This window comes from Dermacentor albipictus, chromosome 8, assembly GCF_038994185.2.
Source record: "Dermacentor albipictus isolate Rhodes 1998 colony chromosome 8, USDA_Dalb.pri_finalv2, whole genome shotgun sequence".
Taxonomy (NCBI): Eukaryota; Metazoa; Arthropoda; class Arachnida; order Ixodida; family Ixodidae; genus Dermacentor; species Dermacentor albipictus.
This window is the reverse complement of record NC_091828.1, coordinates 111863581-111885423: the sequence shown is the minus strand read 5'-3', so window position 1 is coordinate 111885423 and position 21843 is coordinate 111863581. Positions and strand designations below refer to the sequence as shown.

The 21843-nt window shown below is 46.5% G+C and overlaps 2 protein-coding genes across 5 annotated transcripts in view; one reads left to right on the top strand and one right to left on the bottom strand.

Moving 5' to 3' along the window:
- LOC135917135 (zinc carboxypeptidase-like) overlaps positions 1–21843 on the bottom strand; it is a 205942-nt gene that overhangs the window by 121652 nt on the left and 62447 nt on the right. The gene's annotated exons all lie outside the window — the stretch shown is intronic.
- LOC135917148 (uncharacterized) lies at positions 853–20408 on the top strand. Of its 2 annotated transcripts, none has more exons than XM_065450643.2 (7): positions 853–1008; positions 4769–4881; positions 11021–11088; positions 12360–12455; positions 15442–15489; positions 18366–18413; positions 20190–20408. In XM_065450643.2, exons 2-7 carry the CDS (start codon positions 4782–4784, stop codon positions 20256–20258), a joined length of 429 nt encoding a protein of 142 aa, XP_065306715.2. In that variant the 5' UTR covers positions 853–1008; positions 4769–4781; the 3' UTR covers positions 20259–20408. The 2 variants fall into 2 exon arrangements, with proteins under 2 accessions (XP_065306715.2, XP_065306716.2); XM_065450644.2 differs by lacking the exon at positions 853–1008 and adding an exon at positions 3425–3582.

Sequence of the window (21843 nt, the reverse complement as noted above, 5' to 3'; positions counted from 1 at the left end):
CATGTATAGCGACATTAAAGTACGAGATGTGTGCACGGCATTCACATTGGCGACTCACAGAGCTCGTGCGGCCAAGTTGACAGCAGAGCTACTGTCCGAAATACCCCCATTGGGTCTGAAAGCAACCAATTTCGGGAAGTCGCTTACGGACCCTTTCTTTTTTTTTTCGAGCTACACGACTGGAATCGCAAAAGCTGCTGGTCCAATCAGCGGACCAGGAGCAGGACGTCAGTATACGCTGACTCCTTATTTTACGTGGCGACGGCTGAGCGAACAGACGTGAACACACGGAGAGTATAGGGAGAGTATAGGGGAGTATAGGGGAGCATGGGAGTATAGGGAGTATAGGGAGAGTATAGGTAGCGTGACCGAGTCAGGAGAAGCATGCGTAAACAGCACAACAGTCGCAAGACAATGCGGATTCACGTGGCTTCTTGGTCGTCAGTCGCGATCGGTCGCACGACCTCTGCTAACGTACACGCCAACGTTAGTGCCACTTTGATGTCGCATCGAGTCACGTGACACGCAATTGCATGCTTTCATATAAGATGCGTTACATTTGTTCATGACTGGGAGCTCTAAGAGAGATCTCCCTTGACCTTCGCAGCGTCGCCTGGCACATGTGCGAAGCTTAGCGTTCGTTCCGGGCTTTCGGTTTTATGCCGCCGTATAACAGAAATACCAGCTGTTAAGCTGTCTGCCCCAGAGCTTTTTCGTCGGCGCCATTTGTGTTTTCGAGTTACTTTTTTGCCCTTCTCTTCGAGGGAGAACGTGAGGGAAAAGAACAGTCTGACGGACGAATTTCCAGGAAAAGAAGCGCGATTCCGGTATAAATTGAAAACAAAGGACCGCATCGTCTCTCTCCAGCGCTCTCGGCCTGGCTTAAAGTGATTAATTATTTAACAGGCGCTCACTACTATTTTTATGTTGCGAACGAGGTTGCGGCTACGAAGGCTAGCTTTTGCAAGAAGCTCCACGCTACGGTCGTCCTGGGACCTACCACGAAAGGTAAATAATAAAGAAATTACGCAGATGCAACGCGAGTATGGTATGGCGAAGCAATGCTATCGTCGAACGGGTATTAAGTGCTATACAACTAAACGCAATGCCCATGGTTGTCTTTACGTTAATTTCAGGAACCGCGTATAATGTCACTAGTTCATTATTTTAAAGACATCGCCCTTCTTGAGACAGACACAAACACCAACCCCTGTATTTTGAAACCATCGTCGACTCGAAGTTCCTCCTCTGCACGATGATGACTTATTGGCATCCCCTGTGAAACAGGGTAGTGACAAATAGTCACCTATCCTGTTTGAGTTACGCTATTGAAGCTTTTCATTCTAGTATTGTTGTGTGATTGCGTGATGCAAGATTAGGCCTTTAATAACGATCTCTCATTATGCATTTGTTACGCTAGCTATTGCCAACTTGCGCCTGCAAATTTCCCAATTTCATCGCCCCACCTAATTTTCTGGCGTCCTCGACTGCGCTTCCCATGCATTGGCATCCATTCTGTAACTCCAATGGTCCACCGATTATCCACCCTACGCATTACATGGTCTTCCCAGTTCCGTCTTTTTCGTTTAATAACAACTAGAACATCGGCTATCCCTGTTTGCTCTCTGATCCACACTGCTCTCTTCCTGTCTTTCAACGTTACGCCTAACATTTTTCGTTCCATCGCTCTTTGTGCTCTACTTCATTGGCTCCGTAGCTTCTTTGTTAACTTCCAAAATTTCTGTGAGGATGACTGGCCCATGTGAACGTCTTTGACTCGCTCAGGTCCTCCGCGTGCGTGCGCGAGCTCACCGTTGCTTTCCCCTCCCTCCCTCCCTCCCTCCTTCCCTCCCTCCCTCTCTTTCTATTCCCCCTTTCCCGGGTCCCCCAGAGTAGGGTAGCCAACCAGGTGCATTTCTGGTTAACATCCCTGCCTTCTCTCTTTATTCCCTCCACCTCCTCCAAGTTTCTGCCCCGTAGATATCTCCATAACACACAGACCGTTAATAGGCATTGCTCGCGATTTTGAATGGCTTCTTCAATTTCCTTAGAGGAGTATGACATATTTTGAATTATTTTGTTTTTGCACTAAGGAAAAGTCCTAAACGTATAAACCCAGAATACAATAAAGTTCTGTTAAGCCCCACCAGTGCACTAAATAATTTAATGCAGAAGCTTTTCTACAGTGAGTTTGGGTTTCGTTTCTCCCGTGTGATGACGTTGCGGGTCCTGGCCCACTTGGGTGCGAAACAACCCAAGGTTCTGACGCTCGCTGCGGTTGGCGCGATCGACTCTCGTGCTGCTAGTGGTTGCGAGTGCAGATCTACCCTCAAACCAGACGACATAGTCGAGGCAGAGCAAATGTCGAAACGTTGCATTGTCCTGCTGCCATGTGACCACCTCCTGCGTCATGACGTCACAACGCAGCCGAAACGAAACCGAAACTAACTGTGGAAAAGCTATTATACAATTCTTCTTTCTTTTTTTTGGGGGGGGGGGAGGTGGGGGGGTATCTTCGTGGCGTATACGTATGTTGTTCTCAGCTTCAGAAGTTTGGGACATTCATTCGACGCAAAAAAAAAAAAGAAGACGAGGAGTCGAAAATGCCACGTCCATGAGCCTACAAATTACGTTTCGGCTACACCTTCTTTATGTATGTGTCCGTTCTTACCCAATCCTCTGTGATAGCTGTGTCACTATAGGGTACTTTTCTTATATGTAGAAGCATGGTAAGGTTCGCTGCGTCGGTTCTGGCCATCCCGAAATTCCAGATACGGTACAAGAAAAAAAAAACAGAAAGAAAGAGAGAAATCTCAGAAACTACAATGCACACACGAACACAAGCGCACAAAGCTTGTCGTGTTAGAAACACGAAATTTATTTACATATTCGTTGTACTTACTCCTACATAAGCGCTTCATCACTGTTCTCCCACTTTGCCTTCGCCCTTTTAACATAGCTACATAGACGTGTCAAAGTGTACCCGCGCCTGATTGGGCGTAGTTGAGCCATACACCCTGTGAATGGCGTAGTGCATGAACCGAGACATCGCACGGGATTAAAGTTGTTACCAGTGTGGGCGCGTAAACAAAAACATTGCACGATATGACACGTCGCGTGGAATACAAAATTCCACGTGGACGAGTCGCGTTTAGCTGTGTAGCAATCTAATTTAGCCCCTCGACTAAAGCTACGTTTTCCTGTAAATTTCAACGGCTGCGTTGTACCCGCATGCTCCCTTTTATTTCGCTTCACTGCGAAAACGCATTTCGTTTTTTTTTTTTCTTTTCTAACTGAATAATACATAGGCCAGCTGTGGGAGTTCTTAGAAATATTTTGGGAAGAAATCTGGCTTGAGCTTTCGTGCTGTTTCTTTTCTATTTCACCTCAGCATCGCCTTCAAAAAAGTAACCAGAACACAAAGGACTTCTTTAGGAACACTAGGAAAATTAAAGAAGAAAGGGGGATACAAGCAAAGAAAGAGCCACTGCATGAGCATCGAGTTTTTCAAGCCACGTCAAAACGACTTAAAAAACTTTCATATTAACTTCGGTTACGTTTTTACTTCTGTCGCTTCAAAAGGTACGTTATATATCGATCAATTTAGGATTACGTTGAATAGCGAAGGGAACTGAAAACATTCGTTAAAAAAGAAAGAGAAGGGTGTAAGATATGTTTGCTGCTTCAAAGAAAAAGAAACAGAGTTCCTGAATCCCGGTGGAGTCGCTTGTACGTCCATGAGCATCTTGCATGCAGGGCTGTAAGTCAGATAGCCGGGCAATATAGGAAGGCATATAAACATCGATATGCTTTTGGTAACACTTGTAAACCGTAGGGGAGAGTTAACGATGCACACAAATTCTAAAGTAAGTATAAGGAGGATGAAATTGCTTTTCTTTTCTGAAATATTCTTTGTTTCAGACCATCGATGTTTGTAAAGCTCATGCAGTTCTTTTCAATCAAACGGATTTATTTCAAATTGTATCAGCCAGCTGCGTCCTGCGAGTATTTTTTTTTCACGCGAACTTGAATAAATAATTCAAATGTTCCCCACTGCAACTCTTCCTCCTAGCTTGATGCTCTTTACGTCACATAGTTGAACTCTTGATGATTGCCATATCATGTTACATCTAGCGTATGAATGAGCTTCGTATTCTTTCACAGTTTCAAGGCTTTGCTTGCTGATCTGTGTAACCAGTTGCGTTAAAACCACCCGCTGTGCACTCATAATATACCACATATGCCTGTTCCTCTACAGTGCATAGCAATGATGTAATTACTCTTGGGACACTATTCGACAACGCCAGCCCGTACGGGGAAATAAGCAATAATAATAAATAAGTAACTAAATTAATCACTAAATGTACTTGCATCTCCTCGGCCCTGACCACTGTGGAACTTTCCCGTGCTGCTTCACTCTTAAAAAAATTTAATTATTTGGTTTTACGTGCCAAAACGACTTTCTGATTATGAGGCACGCCGTAGCGGAGGACTCCGGAAATTTAGACCTCCTGGGGTCCTTTAACGTGCACCGAAATTTACGTACACGGGTGTTTTCCCATTTGGCTCGCATCGAAATGCGGCCGCCGTGGCCGGGATTCGATCCCGCGACTTCGTGCTCAGCAGCCCAACACCAGAGCTTCATTGTAAAACAATTCCGTCTTGTCACTAAACGAGTTCAGTTTGTTACTCTGAGGCCCTATGAATGGAATGAAAACTAAGGTGGGCCACCATGTTTTTCTTCTCTCTCTCTCTCTTTCTCTTTCAGCGTTTCTTCAGGCATGATCGAGAGACTGATACGCATATGCGTGGCACTTCTTTTTGCGTGCGGAACGTGCATCGCATCCACTGAGATGGACGAGTCACCAGAGTGCAAACGAGGTCGGTATGAGAAAGCGGGGCTTTCAGTTTGTTGGCACACTATAGTACGTGGCTCCCACTACAAATGTAGGTGACCGTGTAGATGGCATTGCTTTTAAGAGTGGAGACAGCGCCACGGGAACGGATTCTCAGCTTGCCTGTCCAGCGTCTTTTTCTTTTCATCGGTGCCGCGTGACCTTCCTGCCATGCCGTCAAGATCGGATCGGATCGGAAAACATTTATTAGGCTCTAGAAAAGAGATCTTCGCGGCTTCAGACGGCCTCCTCCATCTTCTGAGGGATTCTTCTGTCTGCAATCACAGGGTTGGTGCCCTAGTCCAAGGCTCCACTGAGTATGGCCAACCCGCGAGCTCGCTCGCTCTATTAGGCGCTTTTGGCCGTTCAAGCTTACGCTGGAAAGCATAAGCGGAGGACGCTGGGCGTTCCTGTACAGCAACATTCTGACGTTATTCTTATTCTGTTTGTCTTTTCCTCTTCCTTAGAATCGCCCGTCGAACCAACTCAAGATAAGAGCCGGCGTAAATGCGATTAACACTCGAGCGATGTAGCGATAAACCGTAATGCTGAAGACACTTCTACTTAGAATGTGCAGTTGTCGTATTAACTTTTCTATGGCTTCGGCCTATGTGTGACATACACGCCCTCCGGTATCGGCCCACTTTGTTACGACACTCGTTTGCCAGAACCGACCATGACCATCAAGGCAAAGCAACGGCGCAATGACACCGATGAAAAAAGGAAGGTAGTATGATTACGACGGCATGATGACAAAGGGATGGCAGTTCTCAAATGATGACCACGCTATAACGACGACAGCTTGACAAAAATCGGATGACGAAGGTGGAATAATGACGATGAAACGTCCACCACGGCTTGACAATGAATGCACGAGGAAGAGCGTGTGACGACAACGCTATGAGGAGGATGGTCTGATAGTGGTGGCATATATAGTCACGACTGAATGACGACAGCATGATTACACGAAACAACTAAACATGTAATGACGGTGATGAAACGACGTATGCGATAGGACGACGACAGCGCGACGACATTAGGATGACTTTATGGAAGTGATGACGTGAGCCTTCGGGTTGGTTGTTTCTGCTAAGCATGGGTGCAAGAATATGGCTGGGAGCACACGCCGCTCATGCGCAACCTCGAGCATTATGCACGCATCGTTTCTTAAAAAGCCTACGCCGACGAGCACGGGTAACGCGAGGACCTCGCTGTGCCGACGCGACGATTTCGCCGCAGTCGAATACCGCATGTGCGATGAGGGTAGCCGTACGGCCTTCTCGATAGGCTGTCGTGTAATTAGTTGTAGCGCAGGCACAACGGCACGGATATAAAAGGCCCGCGAGGCAGCGCACAGCAACACAGCGCTGAACGACAAGCTGCTATGCAGCGGCGAACGGCCGCGAACGGATGCGACGTTCGGCGCACTCCAAAATAAACTTCAACTTCGAATCGCTTCTAAATTGCGAAACGCGCGTAGTATTGTGCGCCTATTAACGACGGATCAATAATATCATGACGCACAGGTATTTTCACAACATTAGAAAAAAGAATTATGCGGTGACTGCCACGGAAACCTGGCCGCAAGCAACACTGGGAGTCAAACCGGCCGCATTGTTGAAATCGCAATCGTGTGAAACAGCCTTGACGCGTCTTGTAGCGTTCGTACGCACCGTCGCACCACGTATATCGGAGGCCAGGCGCAGGCTTCGTGGCGGCAGCGCTAGATGGCGCCGAGTGTTCTTAGGGTGCTTGCTGCGGTAAAGTTAGGAAAACGTTGGAGCACGTTTCATTAGAATGCGACGGTATCTGCCCACCGGTCGAACTAGGCACCTCTGGCCTCCTTGAAGCCCTCGGGCGCCGCGAGAGCAAGGAGAAAGTAAGCATGTTCGCAATAGAGATTACTAAGAGGCGATTGGAAGAGCGGTGGCAGAAAAGTAGAGATAAGACAAACAAGGGAGGCGTACGAAAACAAAGTTCCCGATAGGGGGTCAGAAAGGCTGGGGATGGGAATTCTTCGTGGTTTTTCTTTATTTTATTCTGATTTATTAACATAGGCAGGACATTAGGCGATATAATAACAAGCGCGTGGGAGTGCAACTCACCGCCCTGTTCCAAAGGGGACGCTCATAGCATCCATCCATCCATACAGCCATCGAATCGCAAAAGAGGAGTTCTGGAGCAGTAGATCCTCATACATAACTCATTTCGATGATGGCAATTCGTTGTATGATTACGTTGCTTCAAAGCTAACATGCATTACCGCCGACAGTCACCGTGTTATGGGTTCCCATTTTTTCGTGTTTCGCCTATTTACATAACAAGTATTGTTAATTGCCATTTCAAATATTGTTTCGTAACGAAATTGTGAATGAGAAACATGGAGACCTTCCTTAAAAAATGACAGCCATTCCACTTTAGGAAGATGGAACGGCAGCGAAAGCTCACGACAGTCAAAGCTCTCAAACGAAAAGCAAAGTGCTTCCACTGCCATTCCGTCTTCACAGAGTGGAATGGTTGTCATTTTCTTGCGTTGCGGGTCTGGCGTCGTTGCTCATTCGGTTGTGCCGGGGTCGCGATTGTCGTTTTCGTTCAGCATGGCGGGAACGTTTTTCGTCGGTGGTCGTTTCACGCCGGCGCCATTTACAGTCTCGTTGCTGCTCCCCCCGGCGCTCCTAGTACGCATGTTGTTCTTCGGGTGTACGAGCTATACGTGTCCGCCCCATCGATAACGCAGCTGTTTTTAGAGCCGATACCTCTCCTGATTATATACTGCGATAACCTTGACGTCACGCTATTGTTCACGGCGAGCGTTCTAATGTGTACCGCATTTTGACAGCTGCGCCGCCGCAGTGCACCCGTATGGTTTTGTTAGAAATCGTTAAGCCGGTTTTTGTTGCCGGACGCCGAAAAAACTACGGAAGGTTACTCATATACAGCTTTCGCTGTAAAATTCCCGATTCAGCTTTCTGTTGCTCAACAGGTGCTATGTAAAAGACTTTTTTCCAACTCTGAAAGAAGCCTGCGACTCCTATGCAGCACGTACTGGGCATATGGGCTTCAGTTGTGACACGTGTACAAGTCTGAGCGCGACTTCAGAAAGCTTCAACGGCTGTGTCAACATACCTAAGAAGGCAAGGCCTGGAGCTTTCAGCTGAGAAATGTGCACTCGTTGCCTTTACTCGCAAAGTGATGGCCACGTATGCTTTGCGGATTAATGACCAAACTATACGATGTAGACGAACGCACCGATTTCTTGGCATCTTCATTGATAAAGACTTGTCTTGGAGCCCTCACGTCTCGTACATGACAAAGCATTTGGCCGCCATTGTGGACCTTCTTGCGTTTCTCGGCGGGAAGTCCTGGGGCGCAACAGTACCATCAATGTTGCAACTGTATGAAGCAGCGTTCTTGGGCTTCCTGCGGTACAGCTTACCTGTACTAGGAAATACTTGCACTACAAATATCCGCAAACTCCAGAGTGTGCAAGCACAAGCACTCAGAACTTGTCTCGATCTCCAAAAAACTGCATAATCGATTGCGACATTGGCCATTGCCAGAGACACTCCTTTGACAGTCTACATCGATAAAAATGTCCTGAGAGCACACATTCGACACCTAACTCGGATTCCATCCCGCCATCTTGCTTGCTTGCCAGCAAAAAGATCACATTCAACTTTTGCCAAAAGTATTGTAAGACAACAGTCCTACTTGCCATCAAAATTTACGCCTGCTACACGATTATCCGACCCGTTGTGGCGTCTGCACCGGCCGCAAGTGCAGTTGACAATTCCAGGCATCAGAAACAAAGCCGGAGCGCCTTTGCAAGCTTTGATACAATCAACTTTCAAACACATTCTCAACGTGCCCAGATTCCGGTAACATGTCTACACAGATGGTTCGGTGAAACTCAACAGCTCTGCTGCTGCAGTCTTCATCCCCGCAAAATCTGAAGAAATCAAATTAAAAACTTCATGTGTGACCACATCGACGGGGGAAGAACTAGCGGCATTCCGCGCTGCACTTGATTTCATTGAGCAGGAACCACCGCAACGGTAGACTGTCTTTAGCGACTCGAAGGCAGCCCTTCGGTGCATACAAAGCCCAATGCGCCACGGACCCAATGAACAACGGGCGTCAGAAATTCGACACATATATCATCACAGCCATGACAAGGGACACAACATAATCTTTCAATCGCTCCCAGGACATTGTAGCATCAGTGGGAACGACCACACCGACAAAGCCGCCCGATCCGCGCATGAAAGTGGTCAACGAGTCTTCGTTCCGCTTTCGCGAACAGACGCTGCGGCTGGGCTGCGATTGATGTCCCGTGATTGTGCTTTGCCACTGTGGGACTCGAACGGTTTCACCATGTGTAGTTTGCGTTCGTTCTCTCCGGACATACGGATGCACCTCCATCCTGGTTTACCATTACGTGAACAGACCATGCTGTACCGTCTGTGGCTAGGCGTTGCCTTTGCGAACTCATATTATTTCATTATTGGAATGGCCAACAGCCCCCCGTGCGACACATGCAACAGCGAAGAGACGCTCACACATATTATCTGTGTCTGTCCGCGATATAGTGCCCAGAGACAAGTGATGTGCAGAGCACTGGACCAGTTGGACAATCGTCCACTATCAAGAACTGAAAGCTTTAGGTCAGTGCTCTGAAAGAACATCCGCGTTGAAGGCCTTACTCGCGTTATTAAGGTTCCTGCGGTCTACGGGGCTTCACGATATACTTTAAGAACTCCGCCCCCTACCACTCTATAGTGCACGCGCTTTGTTAGTGCTCGTCTCGCTTTCTCTCTATCTCCCCCTTCCACTATCTTTCTATTTTTATCCCACTTAACCTTTCTCCCCGTGCAGGGTAGCCAACCGGAAGTACCTCTGGTTAACCTCCCCGCCTTTTATGCGAAGCATATTACTAGAGCGCAACCCAGCTCCTCAGGCGCGGCGGTGTCGCCTTCAATACCACGTGACACCGTTACGTCACGACAGAGGAGAAACGGGGCTCCAACTCACGCCGTCGCTCGAGAGCTCAACTCAGCTCCTCAGGCGCGGCGGTGTCGCCTTCAATACCACGTGACGCCGTGACGTCACGACAGAGGAGAAACGGGGCTCCAACTCGAGCCGTCGCTCGCGGCGTCGCCCCCCGCATCGGACGCGGTGAGCGTCGAGCAACGCAGCGTTCGGTGCGACAACGATTTATTCATGAAGTGCAACGCCGCAGACACCAACACCGACGACACCGGCTTTTCTGCGACACGAGCTCCTTAACGCTGTCGCGTTAAAATAAAGGCTAGTATGCTTCGCATCCTGGCCGTAACCTTAGCTAAGCCACAGCCATTTTTTTCTGCATTCTCTCTCTCTCTCTACTGAGCAAGAGAAAGCTGGATCGAGAATTTTTTCAGGACGGTCTACAATTTCCTGATTGACACTTTTGCTGTGAACATATTATTCAATGAAGTTGACTGATTCAGAATAACGAACTCTGTAATTAGGCGAAATACAAAAAAAGATTGCCTGACTGGCTCCAAGTGATGGTAGACAACACTACCTTGGTTCTGCACAGCTACGCTGCACTCGCATATTGTTAAGGCGCAACCAAGAGTGGCGCCAGTCAGAAGAAGACGATTTGACGTGTGTAGATGGAATTGGTCTCGACAGCCATTTTGTTTGTGCATCGATGTCTCTCTTGTGAATACTATTAAATACAACTATACATGGGATTTATGCAACGTAAAAACATTTTTCAGTTTGACACAAGTTACGTGGGACACCCTGTATAGTGCGCCGCATTAAAAAAAAAAATTTCAGAAGAGACACCGCTTCCTTATCCAGCGTATACTTCTTGCGCCGTTGCAATTGTATGTCCTTTAATGCTCTATTTTCTTTCTTTTTTTAAGGGTAAATAAAACAATAACCTCACGGCAAGGACGCTGAGATTTTCTGTCTAGAATGCTTCCTGCATCCTTCTTCTCACATTTGCATTTCCTTTAAAACGTCTCCTTTGATATCCTGAGCAGCCAGTATGTCTCAAATGTGTAGTTACGAGCTAACTCATCTATCTGGTTTGAGCGCAGCTTTCTCTTTACTTTGACGCGTTTTCTACGCAGTGACGAGAGCTGTCGATGCCTGCTCCGAGAAGTTCAAAGGACGCCTACCCAGAGAGCTTTTAACAAAGGTAGGCAAACGTAATACATCGTTATTGGCACATATATTCACTGGTGATGTAGAACGAGTTGATCGGCTTCTTGTTCGACGCACTCAGCACCTAAAGCATATGGACTCCACGATGTAGAATACTCGAAAGCTTTAGCTTCGCGTCGTTCGCCATACATGATAAAGTTGGACGATGCCGTTACCTTCCTTGTGCCACTATCCAACCTGCGCCTTTGAAAGACGTGGCCTGCGCACGAGTCCCTTCGCCTCTCAGACGATAGGCCCGTTCTCAGAAAGTAAGATAATGTGACCATGACCACAGACCTTTAGTATGCACAAGGCTATACGCGTATGTGGCAAGGTGCAGAATTTAGTTCTGTGCAACTTGTCCTCCAATTATTTATTTATTTATTTATTTCTATCTATCTATCTATCTATCTATCTATCTATCTATCTATCTATCTATCTATCTATCTATCTATCTATCTATCTATCTATCTATCTATCTATCTATTTGTACACACATACATTCATGCTGCGTATGTATGTATGTATGTATGTATGTATGTATGTATGTATGTATGTATGTATGTATGTATGTATGTATGTATGTATGTATGTATGTATGTATGTATGTATGTATGTATGTATGTATGTATGTATGTATGTATGTATGTATGTATGTATGTATGTATGTATGTGTGTGTGTGTGTGTGTGTATGTATGTATGTATGTATGTATGTATGTATGTATGTATGTATGTATGTATGTATGTATGTATCAGTGGCGGCATACATACATATTCGCAAATTCAGTAAAGGCACACCAAAGAAACATTTTGGGACCACGCGAGTGCCCTATAAGAGCACCAACTGAAAATCGGCATCCTTTTTTCTTGTTCTTTTTGATGAGGGACGAGAACGGTAACATCTTAGAAAAGAGGCGACGCTTTGCCGTAGGTGAGAGGGGTAATGAGTGATGATTTCGACAAAACTGAAGGCGGAGAGCACAAAAAGTTACCGTAGAAAAGAACGGGAAGCGATAGCAGAAGGAATTATACCGAGTGACAAGGCAGTAGGGCCGGAAGAAATCTCAGCAAACACTTAATCAAACAGGTGATTATGCTCGAGTGTACGCGGCTGACTGCGTTTGTGCTCTTCGATCCACACCCTCCTCCCTTCCACCAGCGCAGAAATGCCAACCAAAAGTGCGTTTTTTTTTATGTTGACCTCGCTGCATCTCTAAACGATCTTTCTCCCTAAACTGTGCTTTCTCTTTTCGCGCGATCTGCAGGACGCAAGCGAATCATTAAGGAGAAGGCTTTTACTCTGCGTCGAAGAATACACCCCTGCCAACGAGTTTCTAGAACCATGCACCAGCGAAGTTGGGGTAAGTTTTACCTCCTCCTTGTAGATCGGGCGTCGCCTTGTCAGAGAACTGATCTATTTGGTTTATTTGATATTTTTATTGTTTTCAGTTTGCCTGCGCACGAGCTTGGTAAAACGAGGATAAGCATGCAGGCTACAGGCGTTAGAAACATCTGACGTAGGCCCACCCTATCATAAATTTAAGAAAGAGAGAAGACAAATTAGGACGGCATTGGAAATAATTATGCACTTTACAATAAAAGAAAAGACACGTACAGCCATAATAGATAACTGAAAAAATGCACCAATCGACAACAATGTCGACAGTGCAAGCAATGAAAAAAGTTACAATACACAGTATTAATCGTTTTCAGAACAATTCGTGTACGCTTTTTTACGGCACGTATCTGATATGTTCTGCAATGATACTTTTAGTATTTCTGAGTATGAATTCAATGTATGGGGTATTAGATACGTTTGGACAGTGATATTAAGTAGGTATGAATGGCAGTAACATACTGCATGCGTATAGCGTCTTTAGATCGAGCTGTAACGAAAATTAGGGAGCCGTGCTCAAACGGCAACGGCCGTATAGTGACGTTTAGCGGTGCGATGACGAACCGCTAAAACGCTCTGGAAACTGTTGAATTATGCTTTATGAGGAACTACGAGGATACATTACGTGTACAAAGAGAAGGAGAGAGAGAGAAAAAGGTTCTTCAATTAATACTGGAGAGGATTCCCTGGCGGCACCAAGAAGTATACACCCTACCCGATATGAATTGGATGATTAACGAAGTGGCACACAACAGACACATAACACGGTATACGTGGAAATATTGTTTCTCTTTTGAATAATTGTATCGCAGAAAAAGCGAGAAGAAAAAGCCCCTTCAAAGCACGGGACCAGCAGACGGCGCCAGTCCGAAGTCTGCGTAGGTGTTGTAGATAAAAGTGTCCGCTCCCTGAGGCGGATTCAGTGCCGACGTTAGGCCGGTCTTTTAGAGTCCAAAGGGGGTTGCACTTTAGGTGCTCTCAAACTTTAAGATTAAGAAGGAGAAAAGAAAGATTAAGTGTGCTACGTGCGGTCGTAGACGGCTCGTGGGACACAGTCGCCATTCTATAGCCGCCTAATTTTACGCGAGACGGCATCTTTTGTGGGCATCGTTCAGAAGGATGCGGTGCGGACATATGCCCGATCGCGGCCTTCAAGAGCACACGGCACCTGGAATTCTTGCACAGTGGGTCGCCAGTGCACACCGGTGCATACTCTCTCCTTCTCTCTTTCTCTCCGCAATTTCCTTCCCCACGCAGAGTAACATGCCAGCGATGTCTATACGCAGGCTAAAATATGTGCGTTTTATTAAAGTGTTCTATCTATCTATCTATCTATCTATCTATCTATCTATCTATCTATCTATCTATCTATCTATCTATCTATCTATCTATCCATCTATCCATCTATCCATCTATCCATCTATCCATCTATCCATCTGTCCATCTATCTATCTATCTATCTATCTATCTATCTATCTATCTATCTATCTATCTATCTATCTATCTATCTATCTATCTATCTATCTATCTATCTATCTATCTATCTATCTATCTATCTATCTATCTATCTATCTATCTATCTATCTATCTATCTATCTATCTATCTGCTGTGGGTTGGCCCGCACACAACGCTGTGAGCGCCGTGCAAAAGAAACCGTTATAACCGACGGTCACTGTGCGCAAGGAAACGCAATCTCTCTCTCCAAAGATATTTACGTCCCCCATGCTTAGTGTGTTCAGGTTATAACAGTGCGAAGGACTAAGGGTGAGGGTCAACGGGGAATATCTTACCAGTCCACGGTTCTCAGATGATATAGTTTCTTGTCCAGCAACGCTTGGGATTAATTGCAACAAACAATCGAAGGGCTCTTAGGCGAGAAAGCGTAACAGCTTTACCAGAAGCCCGAGCCTCAGGTTTGGAGAGAGAGAGAGATAAATAGAAGACAGGAAAGGCGGGGTGGTTAACAAGACGCACGTCCTGTTTGCTACCCTGCACATGGGAAGGGGTATGAGGATGAAGAGAGAGGAGAGAGAGAGAGAGAGAGCACAGTTTCTCGCCGGTTTGGAAATCCAAAATCAAGGAGGGGGCCGACCCACGGAGTAGCACACTGCGGCATAAAAAAAATTACAAACAAGAATAAGGCGCCTCAAGAAGGACTAGCCTGCGTTTCGATAGGCGGGCCTACGTTCGTCAAAAGCGGCCTTATCATCCTCGGCAAGTCAGCTTCAACAGGATAATCGGGGTCCGTCACAGGCGGTCGTCACCAGCGACTGCTGGCTGTACAGTAAGACACTGAAGAGAAAATGAGCGCTGTTGTTTGACGTTTCAAGGCATGACTTGCAGTGCGAGGGGAAAAGAACGGGTGAGTGGGAAAGCTGCGAGAGAAAAAAAAGGGGCCCATTCAGAGGAAGCACTTGATAACAGCTGCTCGATTCAAGGACCGAACCAATATTAATGAGATAATCGGCTCTACGTATTCTTTTCTTAATTTGGCTGGTTTTCCACGCCGGCATAATGTCCCAATAAGGTTAGCTATAAGCATGGAGTCCGATTTCCGGCGGATACAAAAAAAAGCGACGATAATATATGCTCGCCTTTGATATTTCCGAACATCTGCTCATGCGTGCCTACATTATTGACTAGATGAGCCTAGGAGCCTTTTCTCTTAAAACTGATGTAAAAGTCGTTGATGCCTACAAGTCTGGAGTCCAAACTTAATATTTTGACATAGTGTCCCCGTATGACATGTAGATGCTCGTCGCAGTGAGCATCCGCACGGACACCAGCCAGTTCTACGTAGAGTCCCTCGAGTCTTTCTCTCAATGCTTTAGTTGCGCGAATGGGGACTAGCGTCATTCACGTCATTTTCGATTGCACTCCTTCGCCCAATGATTCACTCACTGATTTCTTTTTCACCGTAGCTTACTCTCTCATTTCTTCAATTTTCCAGATGACGATCGCAGCGCATTGCATTAGGGCGAAAATGTTCGAGATGGCGGTAAGCATCTTTTCTCGAACTCGTGTTAATTACGGCCTGCGCACTTCATGTGCGTGCATGTTATTCTTTCGTTTGATTTCTTTTACGGTGATAGCGCATTTATTTATCTTCTAAAGTATCAATTTTTATCACAGTATTGTAATATTTAGTAGTAATTTGTCCCAGAAAGAAATCAAGAATGCCACCATGTGGTGTGAAGCAATTAGCGCTATCACACGTCTCTGGGCTATACAGTCGAGCACCACTTCAACGAACGCCTCTGTATAACGAAATGACCTGTATAACGAAGGGGCAATTTTTTCCCGGTTCTATTGTGAGATGTGTCGTGCGCGACCTTCAAAACAAAGTGACCTGCATAACGAATGATGTCGGAGGCATGAAACACTTCGTTATAAAGGTGTTCGACTGCATACTTACCTAGTGCGTGTATACACTGCAATGAAGCGACATCCCCAGTTGCCTCCACAGTAGTTCTCGTCGTCCCAGATTTATCGATTCGACGAAACTTCGAGCTTGACTAAAAGACAAGGCGGGCGGTTGCGGAGATTACTCTCAGTCGCAAGCAGTTCGTCAATTATCTCAACAAGCGCCTCAGACGTGAACCGTCTTTCGTAACACACCCACAAAAAAAAAACGGAAGACACTTTGTCGAGACTACAGTGTGAAACGGCGGAAGCCTGACACCATTGCCAATGGCGATTTGTTGCGTCGGAAACACCACGGAGGCACACAACTCGTACACCGTTATGCGAATGTTTGTTTGTTTATTAAATGCCTGCAACGTCGTTCGCGCCTATGTCTATCGTTTCGATGTCTTCTGAGTCCATCATTTCAAAGCTGTCATCTGGGAGGATGTCGGCTGGCAACTCATGGCCGGTGAACTCCTTGTGCTTTAGTGGGTCCACATCCAGGATGGCTGCTTTGCAGCGCCGAACTGTTGCAGCGCCGTTTGTGGATCAGGAGGAGATGCGTCTTCCATGGCGGTGTCGGGGTGCAGTTGGCCATCCTCATCATCCGCTTCGCTCGATCGACTTGCACTTGCTCGGCTTGAAGCGGCAAGATGGCGGTCACGGCGCTTCCGAGCTTCATTTGCCTCGGTACCCGGAGATGCAGCGAGTCGCTTCAAACGCATTGCCTCTCTTGCGTTGGCCCGTCGCGTCCCTGGATTCTGTGGTGTCGACGGCGCCTCGCCGTCCTGATGCATGCGACGTATACGCTCAGCCTCTCTTGAACGCCGCTTGCGTTCAGCGGCTGCCGCATCTCGCGTGCTGGGAAACACTGGTTTGGCGACAATAGGCATCCTTCCCACACGATACCGCAAAGAAAACTGCCTCCACCGCCGCCACCGCCACACCACACCCAAGCAGACGGTCGCCACGCGCGCCACGCGAGAGTGACGTCAGGCCACGCAGCGCCCAATCGGGAGGCCACCTAGAGCGCCTGAGGACAGTGACGTCAGGGCGCACCGTCGAACACACGGCCGCCACGCGTGCCGATGTGATGAGCCATCCCGCGCGACACCGAACCACCCCGATACCCGCACTTGACGACAGTGACGTCACGCACGCGAGCCAATCAGGAGGCGCACACCTGCGCCTAGCGACAGTGACGTCACAACACAGAGGAGACCAATCAGGATGCCGGAAAGCTGTGACGGTTTCTGCTAACGGCAGATGTCTTTAACAATGAGCCATTAAAAACTACCGCCTTAAAAAAATAAAAAGAAAGTTTACACCCAGTAAACTCCCATGACATCTGCGGTTGACATATAACTCTTCGCGTTACTTATAGCCAGTGGCCCAAGTTCTATTAAGATAGCCTCATTGAAGAGCACTGAGGCACTTCGGCCACATACACTGCGGCACATACTCAGTGGACCCAGTGACACATGGGCCAACATTTCTAACTGCCCTATCTTCGCAATTGACCCATGGAGAACGCCAGACACCAGCCAAATACGTTGTTACAGTAAACTTAGTGTAACTAAAATGTTTCTCATTAGAACCATACTACAGGTTACTGACTCTATGCTTAAGCCAGGAGCGTATAGCCAACTTCCTCGCGAATATGCCGTATTTTTACGATTCCACCTCAAGAAATTGGCATCGCACAGCATTTAGGTGCCTTCCCGGACATTGCGGTGTTAACGGACATGAGCTCCCCAACCCAAACGCAAAGTTGGTACGCCACAATTCCAATTTCATTTCAACCCAATTTGGCAAGACATATGCTAATGGTATGTAGCACGACCTCACATATGCACCAAGGCAAGACAAGTTACCTAGTTACTTATACAAGTTACCAAGGCAAGTTACTTAGTCGCCGTTATCCGAGTTTCGTCTCAGGATGACACTGCGCGGCCAAAGAAACCTCGCAAGCGCTCTGTATAGATTGAGACTTGAGATGGCTTATGGCCGCGCGGACGGCTCAGACTGTGAAGCCTGCATGGTGCCAGAGAGAACGCATCACGTGTTTCTATGCGCGCGTGGCCGCTGTTCTTGCGAGAAAAAAAACAATGAGTAGACCGGAATCTTTGGCCAGCATGGGCAGCCGACCATTCTCTGAAGTTATTCTTTTGGCCAAATGGGCAAGATACGCTTCGTGTCGGTCCATTGATGGCCGATGTGTGATCTTTTTTTAAAGAACGCGAACTCGATATGTTTATTCTTATTTTACTAACGCGCATTTCTTTTTCTTCGTCTTACCATCAATTTCACTTTTCTATTTGTTTCTCTTCCTCCAACGCCGAGTAGCCGGCTAGAGCTAAATAGTTCCAACGGACCTCTCGGGTTTCCAATAATAATAATAATAATAATAATAATAATAATATATGTGCCTCTATTTTTGTTAGTATGTTTCTTCCTCTCAAATTACAGTCTATAAAGCACAAGTACGGAATACTGGTGCTCGTCGACGAATTCGTGGTGAGTAAGTCTAACGCTTTTCCGTGCCACCATGACACTTGTGGTTTTTTTTCGTTTTTTTTACGTGACATTTATTGCATCATATGTATGCAAGAATCTTACTATACGCGAGAAAGGTGCAAGCACCAGCCAACACATGTCGTATTCATGGCCTAGGAGCACGCTTCACAAGTTGTAAAGATACAATATTATTTCGAGATGTGCTTCAAAGGACTCTTAAGAAATGCTTCATGATGAACCAGCATGCCATCCGATACTTTATTGCACCCCACGGTGAAGACGTACCCTTCTATATGCGTTTTTTTTTCCTAATTGGACTACATAACTTATACGGAAGATACTTATGTTGGACCGAAACGCTGAAGCCGTTGCTTAATCGAAGTCTCAGTGTTCTCAAATGATTGGACGCTTGAAGGACATGTATGGATTTACAGGTTTTCAACCGGACTGATGCCACCTCTTCACAAGTTGCTTGTTGTTGCCACTTTTTTTTTAAGTTCGAAGCTAGTTGTAGTTTTTTTGTGTGGTGCGAGCTGCGCACCCTGACATCTGTGTAATAGCGGAAAGGTCCGCTACCCAGGTTCTGCATTCTCTCTTGTAACCCCGTGACTGTAGTGCTATGGCTCGTCCTCACTTATGGTCTCCGCAGTATAGTCAGTTCTATGCGATAATGCGCTGGTGACGCAGTAAAAGGAGTCCAGAGCCCAAGGAATCACTGAAATCTGCTCACTTCCCTTTTCTTTCTTCTCTCTCTCTGTCTTGGTTTTTTTTTTTAGACTCCGTTGTATTTTATTCCTATGCTTTTTAAGTAGTTGCCCCTACCAACGGCCATATTTTGTATATTTGACCTCTAATCGATAATGAAGACAATGTTCTCAAACTGCAGGCCGACCTAGATCGTATTTGCGAATGGTGCTCAAAGTGGAAAATGAATTTGAATACCGGAAAGTGCGTCCATGTGCGGTTTACTAAGAAGAAAAAGGTAATCGATGCCAGCTACAGTCTAATGAATAATACATTAAGTACTAAATCCAAGACTAAATATTTGGGCGTAATGCTGTCGGGCGACTGCTCTTGGCGGGCACACGTGGACTATGTAGTTGGCAAAGCGGCAGTTGCTCTGAATTAAATTCAAAGAAATTTAAAATGCGCAAATTCCAACCTTAGAAGCTCGGCGTACCTAACTTGTATACGACCTATTTTGGAATATGCTTGTACCCTATGGGACCCGTCACAGATATGTCCGATAAATAAACTAGAAAAAATACAAAACAGAGCAGCCAGGTTCGTCTTGAGTAGGTACGGGAGGAGGCACAGTTGCACAGCAATGAAAACAGAGCTCAACTGGGAGTCCCTGTCGTCTCGCCGAAAGAGGCTGCGGCTAAAGCTTCTGTATGAAATCTATCATAACAAAACTGGAATTGATAGGGAAATGTACTTAAAACCGCCAAACTATATATCGGCACGCACTGACCACCAGTGCAAAATTAGAAAATGCCGGGCTAGGATGGGCCTGTATGCCAACCCTTTCTTTGTAAAAACTATCGCTCAGTGGAATAGACTGTCATGTGAACAGGTGTGCAGTGAGAATCAAGATGTATTCTTTTCATGCTTGTAACCCCCCTGCTGTAACGCTTTCGGGCTAAGCGGGGATATGTCTGAATAAAGAATAAAGAAGCAGTTAAAACCCTCTTGTCTCCAGTGCTAAATGCAACAACAACAGCAACAACAACATCGACGATGAGGTGAGCATCGCGTCGTTCCTTGTATTTGCAGGAGTGCATGGCTCGAGAACTGCGCCAACCACTGGCGATCTTGCGAAGTGCTGCTGAAGGCGCGAGGTGAGCCGACGGCGACGAGACCGTTCCCGAACCCGTGCGCCGCGACCACGAACGCACCAACTCGGGATTGGACGCACATTGCAGACTGGGGGCTCGACGTGCCCAAGGCGGATGTTACAGTGACTTCCTAATAAACCCTCTATAGTCATTGTCATTGGTCGTATGCGTTAACGACTGACATGGCCTGTGCGTTCGTTGATCGGAATGGCTTTTTACGTTCTCGAGTCACCACGGCTGGACTAGAAGATAATGATTGATTGAGTGATTGATTGGTTGAATAATTGATCAATTGATTGATTGAATAATTACCTACTAATTAATTTATTATTCATTATGTTGATTGATTTTATTGCTTGACTGACAGATTGATTGATTGATTGATTGATTGATTGATTGATTGATTGATTGATTATTTGAATGGCCCTACTTAATGAGATGTCTCATTCAGTTCATGATTTATTTACACCATCACGGATTGCCGGAATCGTTTATTCGTTAATTGATTAATCAGTTTATTTACTAATTCATTCAAATGTGTTCCTGCCAACTTCGGTCATTACTTAATACTAACATCAACAGCTAGTGAGCAAGAAACGCAGAAGACATGCAACAACATTTTACGTCGCACGACGCCTATACACTGCGTTTTATATTTACACGGCAAGGCTGTGGAGGTTGCGAAAGGAGTGCGGTCATACAAGTCTCACTGCGCGGTGGTTCTACGGAACTCCGCTCGTTCTGTGGTAAGTGGCTTCTAACCTGTGACGTCAAGTTCCATGCAACGATTACGTCATGTATCACGACACTAATGTGCGAGATGTAGGCGGCTTTCACGCCGGCGACTAGTTGACAGCAAAGCGACTGTCAGAAATAGTCGCTTTGGGTCAGAAAGCTACCACTTTTAGCGAAAAGGCGGGGAATGCGGGAGATGGCAATTCAAGACGATGAGCAAAACGTGAACAAGATGAGTGCAGGAGCCAACGTTTCGACAAGTGGACTTGTCTTCTCCAAGAAGACAAGTCCAAGAAGACAAGTCCACTTGTCGAAACGTTGGCTCCTGCACTCATATTGTTCACGTTTTGCTCATCACTTTTAGTGAAGTCGCTTGCTGACCGATGTTTCTTCCATCTCCATCATTGGAGGTGCTGAAACTACTGGACCGATCAGTGGATCAGGGCGGGTGGATCAGAGGCTCAAAGAGACTCGAACAGAGGCTCAGAGGCTCAGAGGCTCTGATCGAGCCTTTGAGTCTCAGATCAGAGGCTCGATCAGTGGATCAGAGGCTAAAATTTTACGTGGCGATGGCAGAGCGAACAGACGTGAAGGTGCGGAGGAAGGAAAGACTGCATAGCAGTAAGCGTGACAGGTGAGGCAGCTAGCCTTCCCAAGGCAACTTTCTCTGACGCCGTACCCTCTACTCTATTGCTCGCAAATTCGTGGGAAATGATTCAGCGCACAGCACTTTGGATGCTATAGGAGCTGCGCGCCGTCGTGAATGTTTTGTAGCTATGTATAAGCGGCGCTGGCCGCCATATTTTCTACAGCCTGAGCCGCTCACTTTCTGTTCGCCGTATCCGATGCCTTTGCCT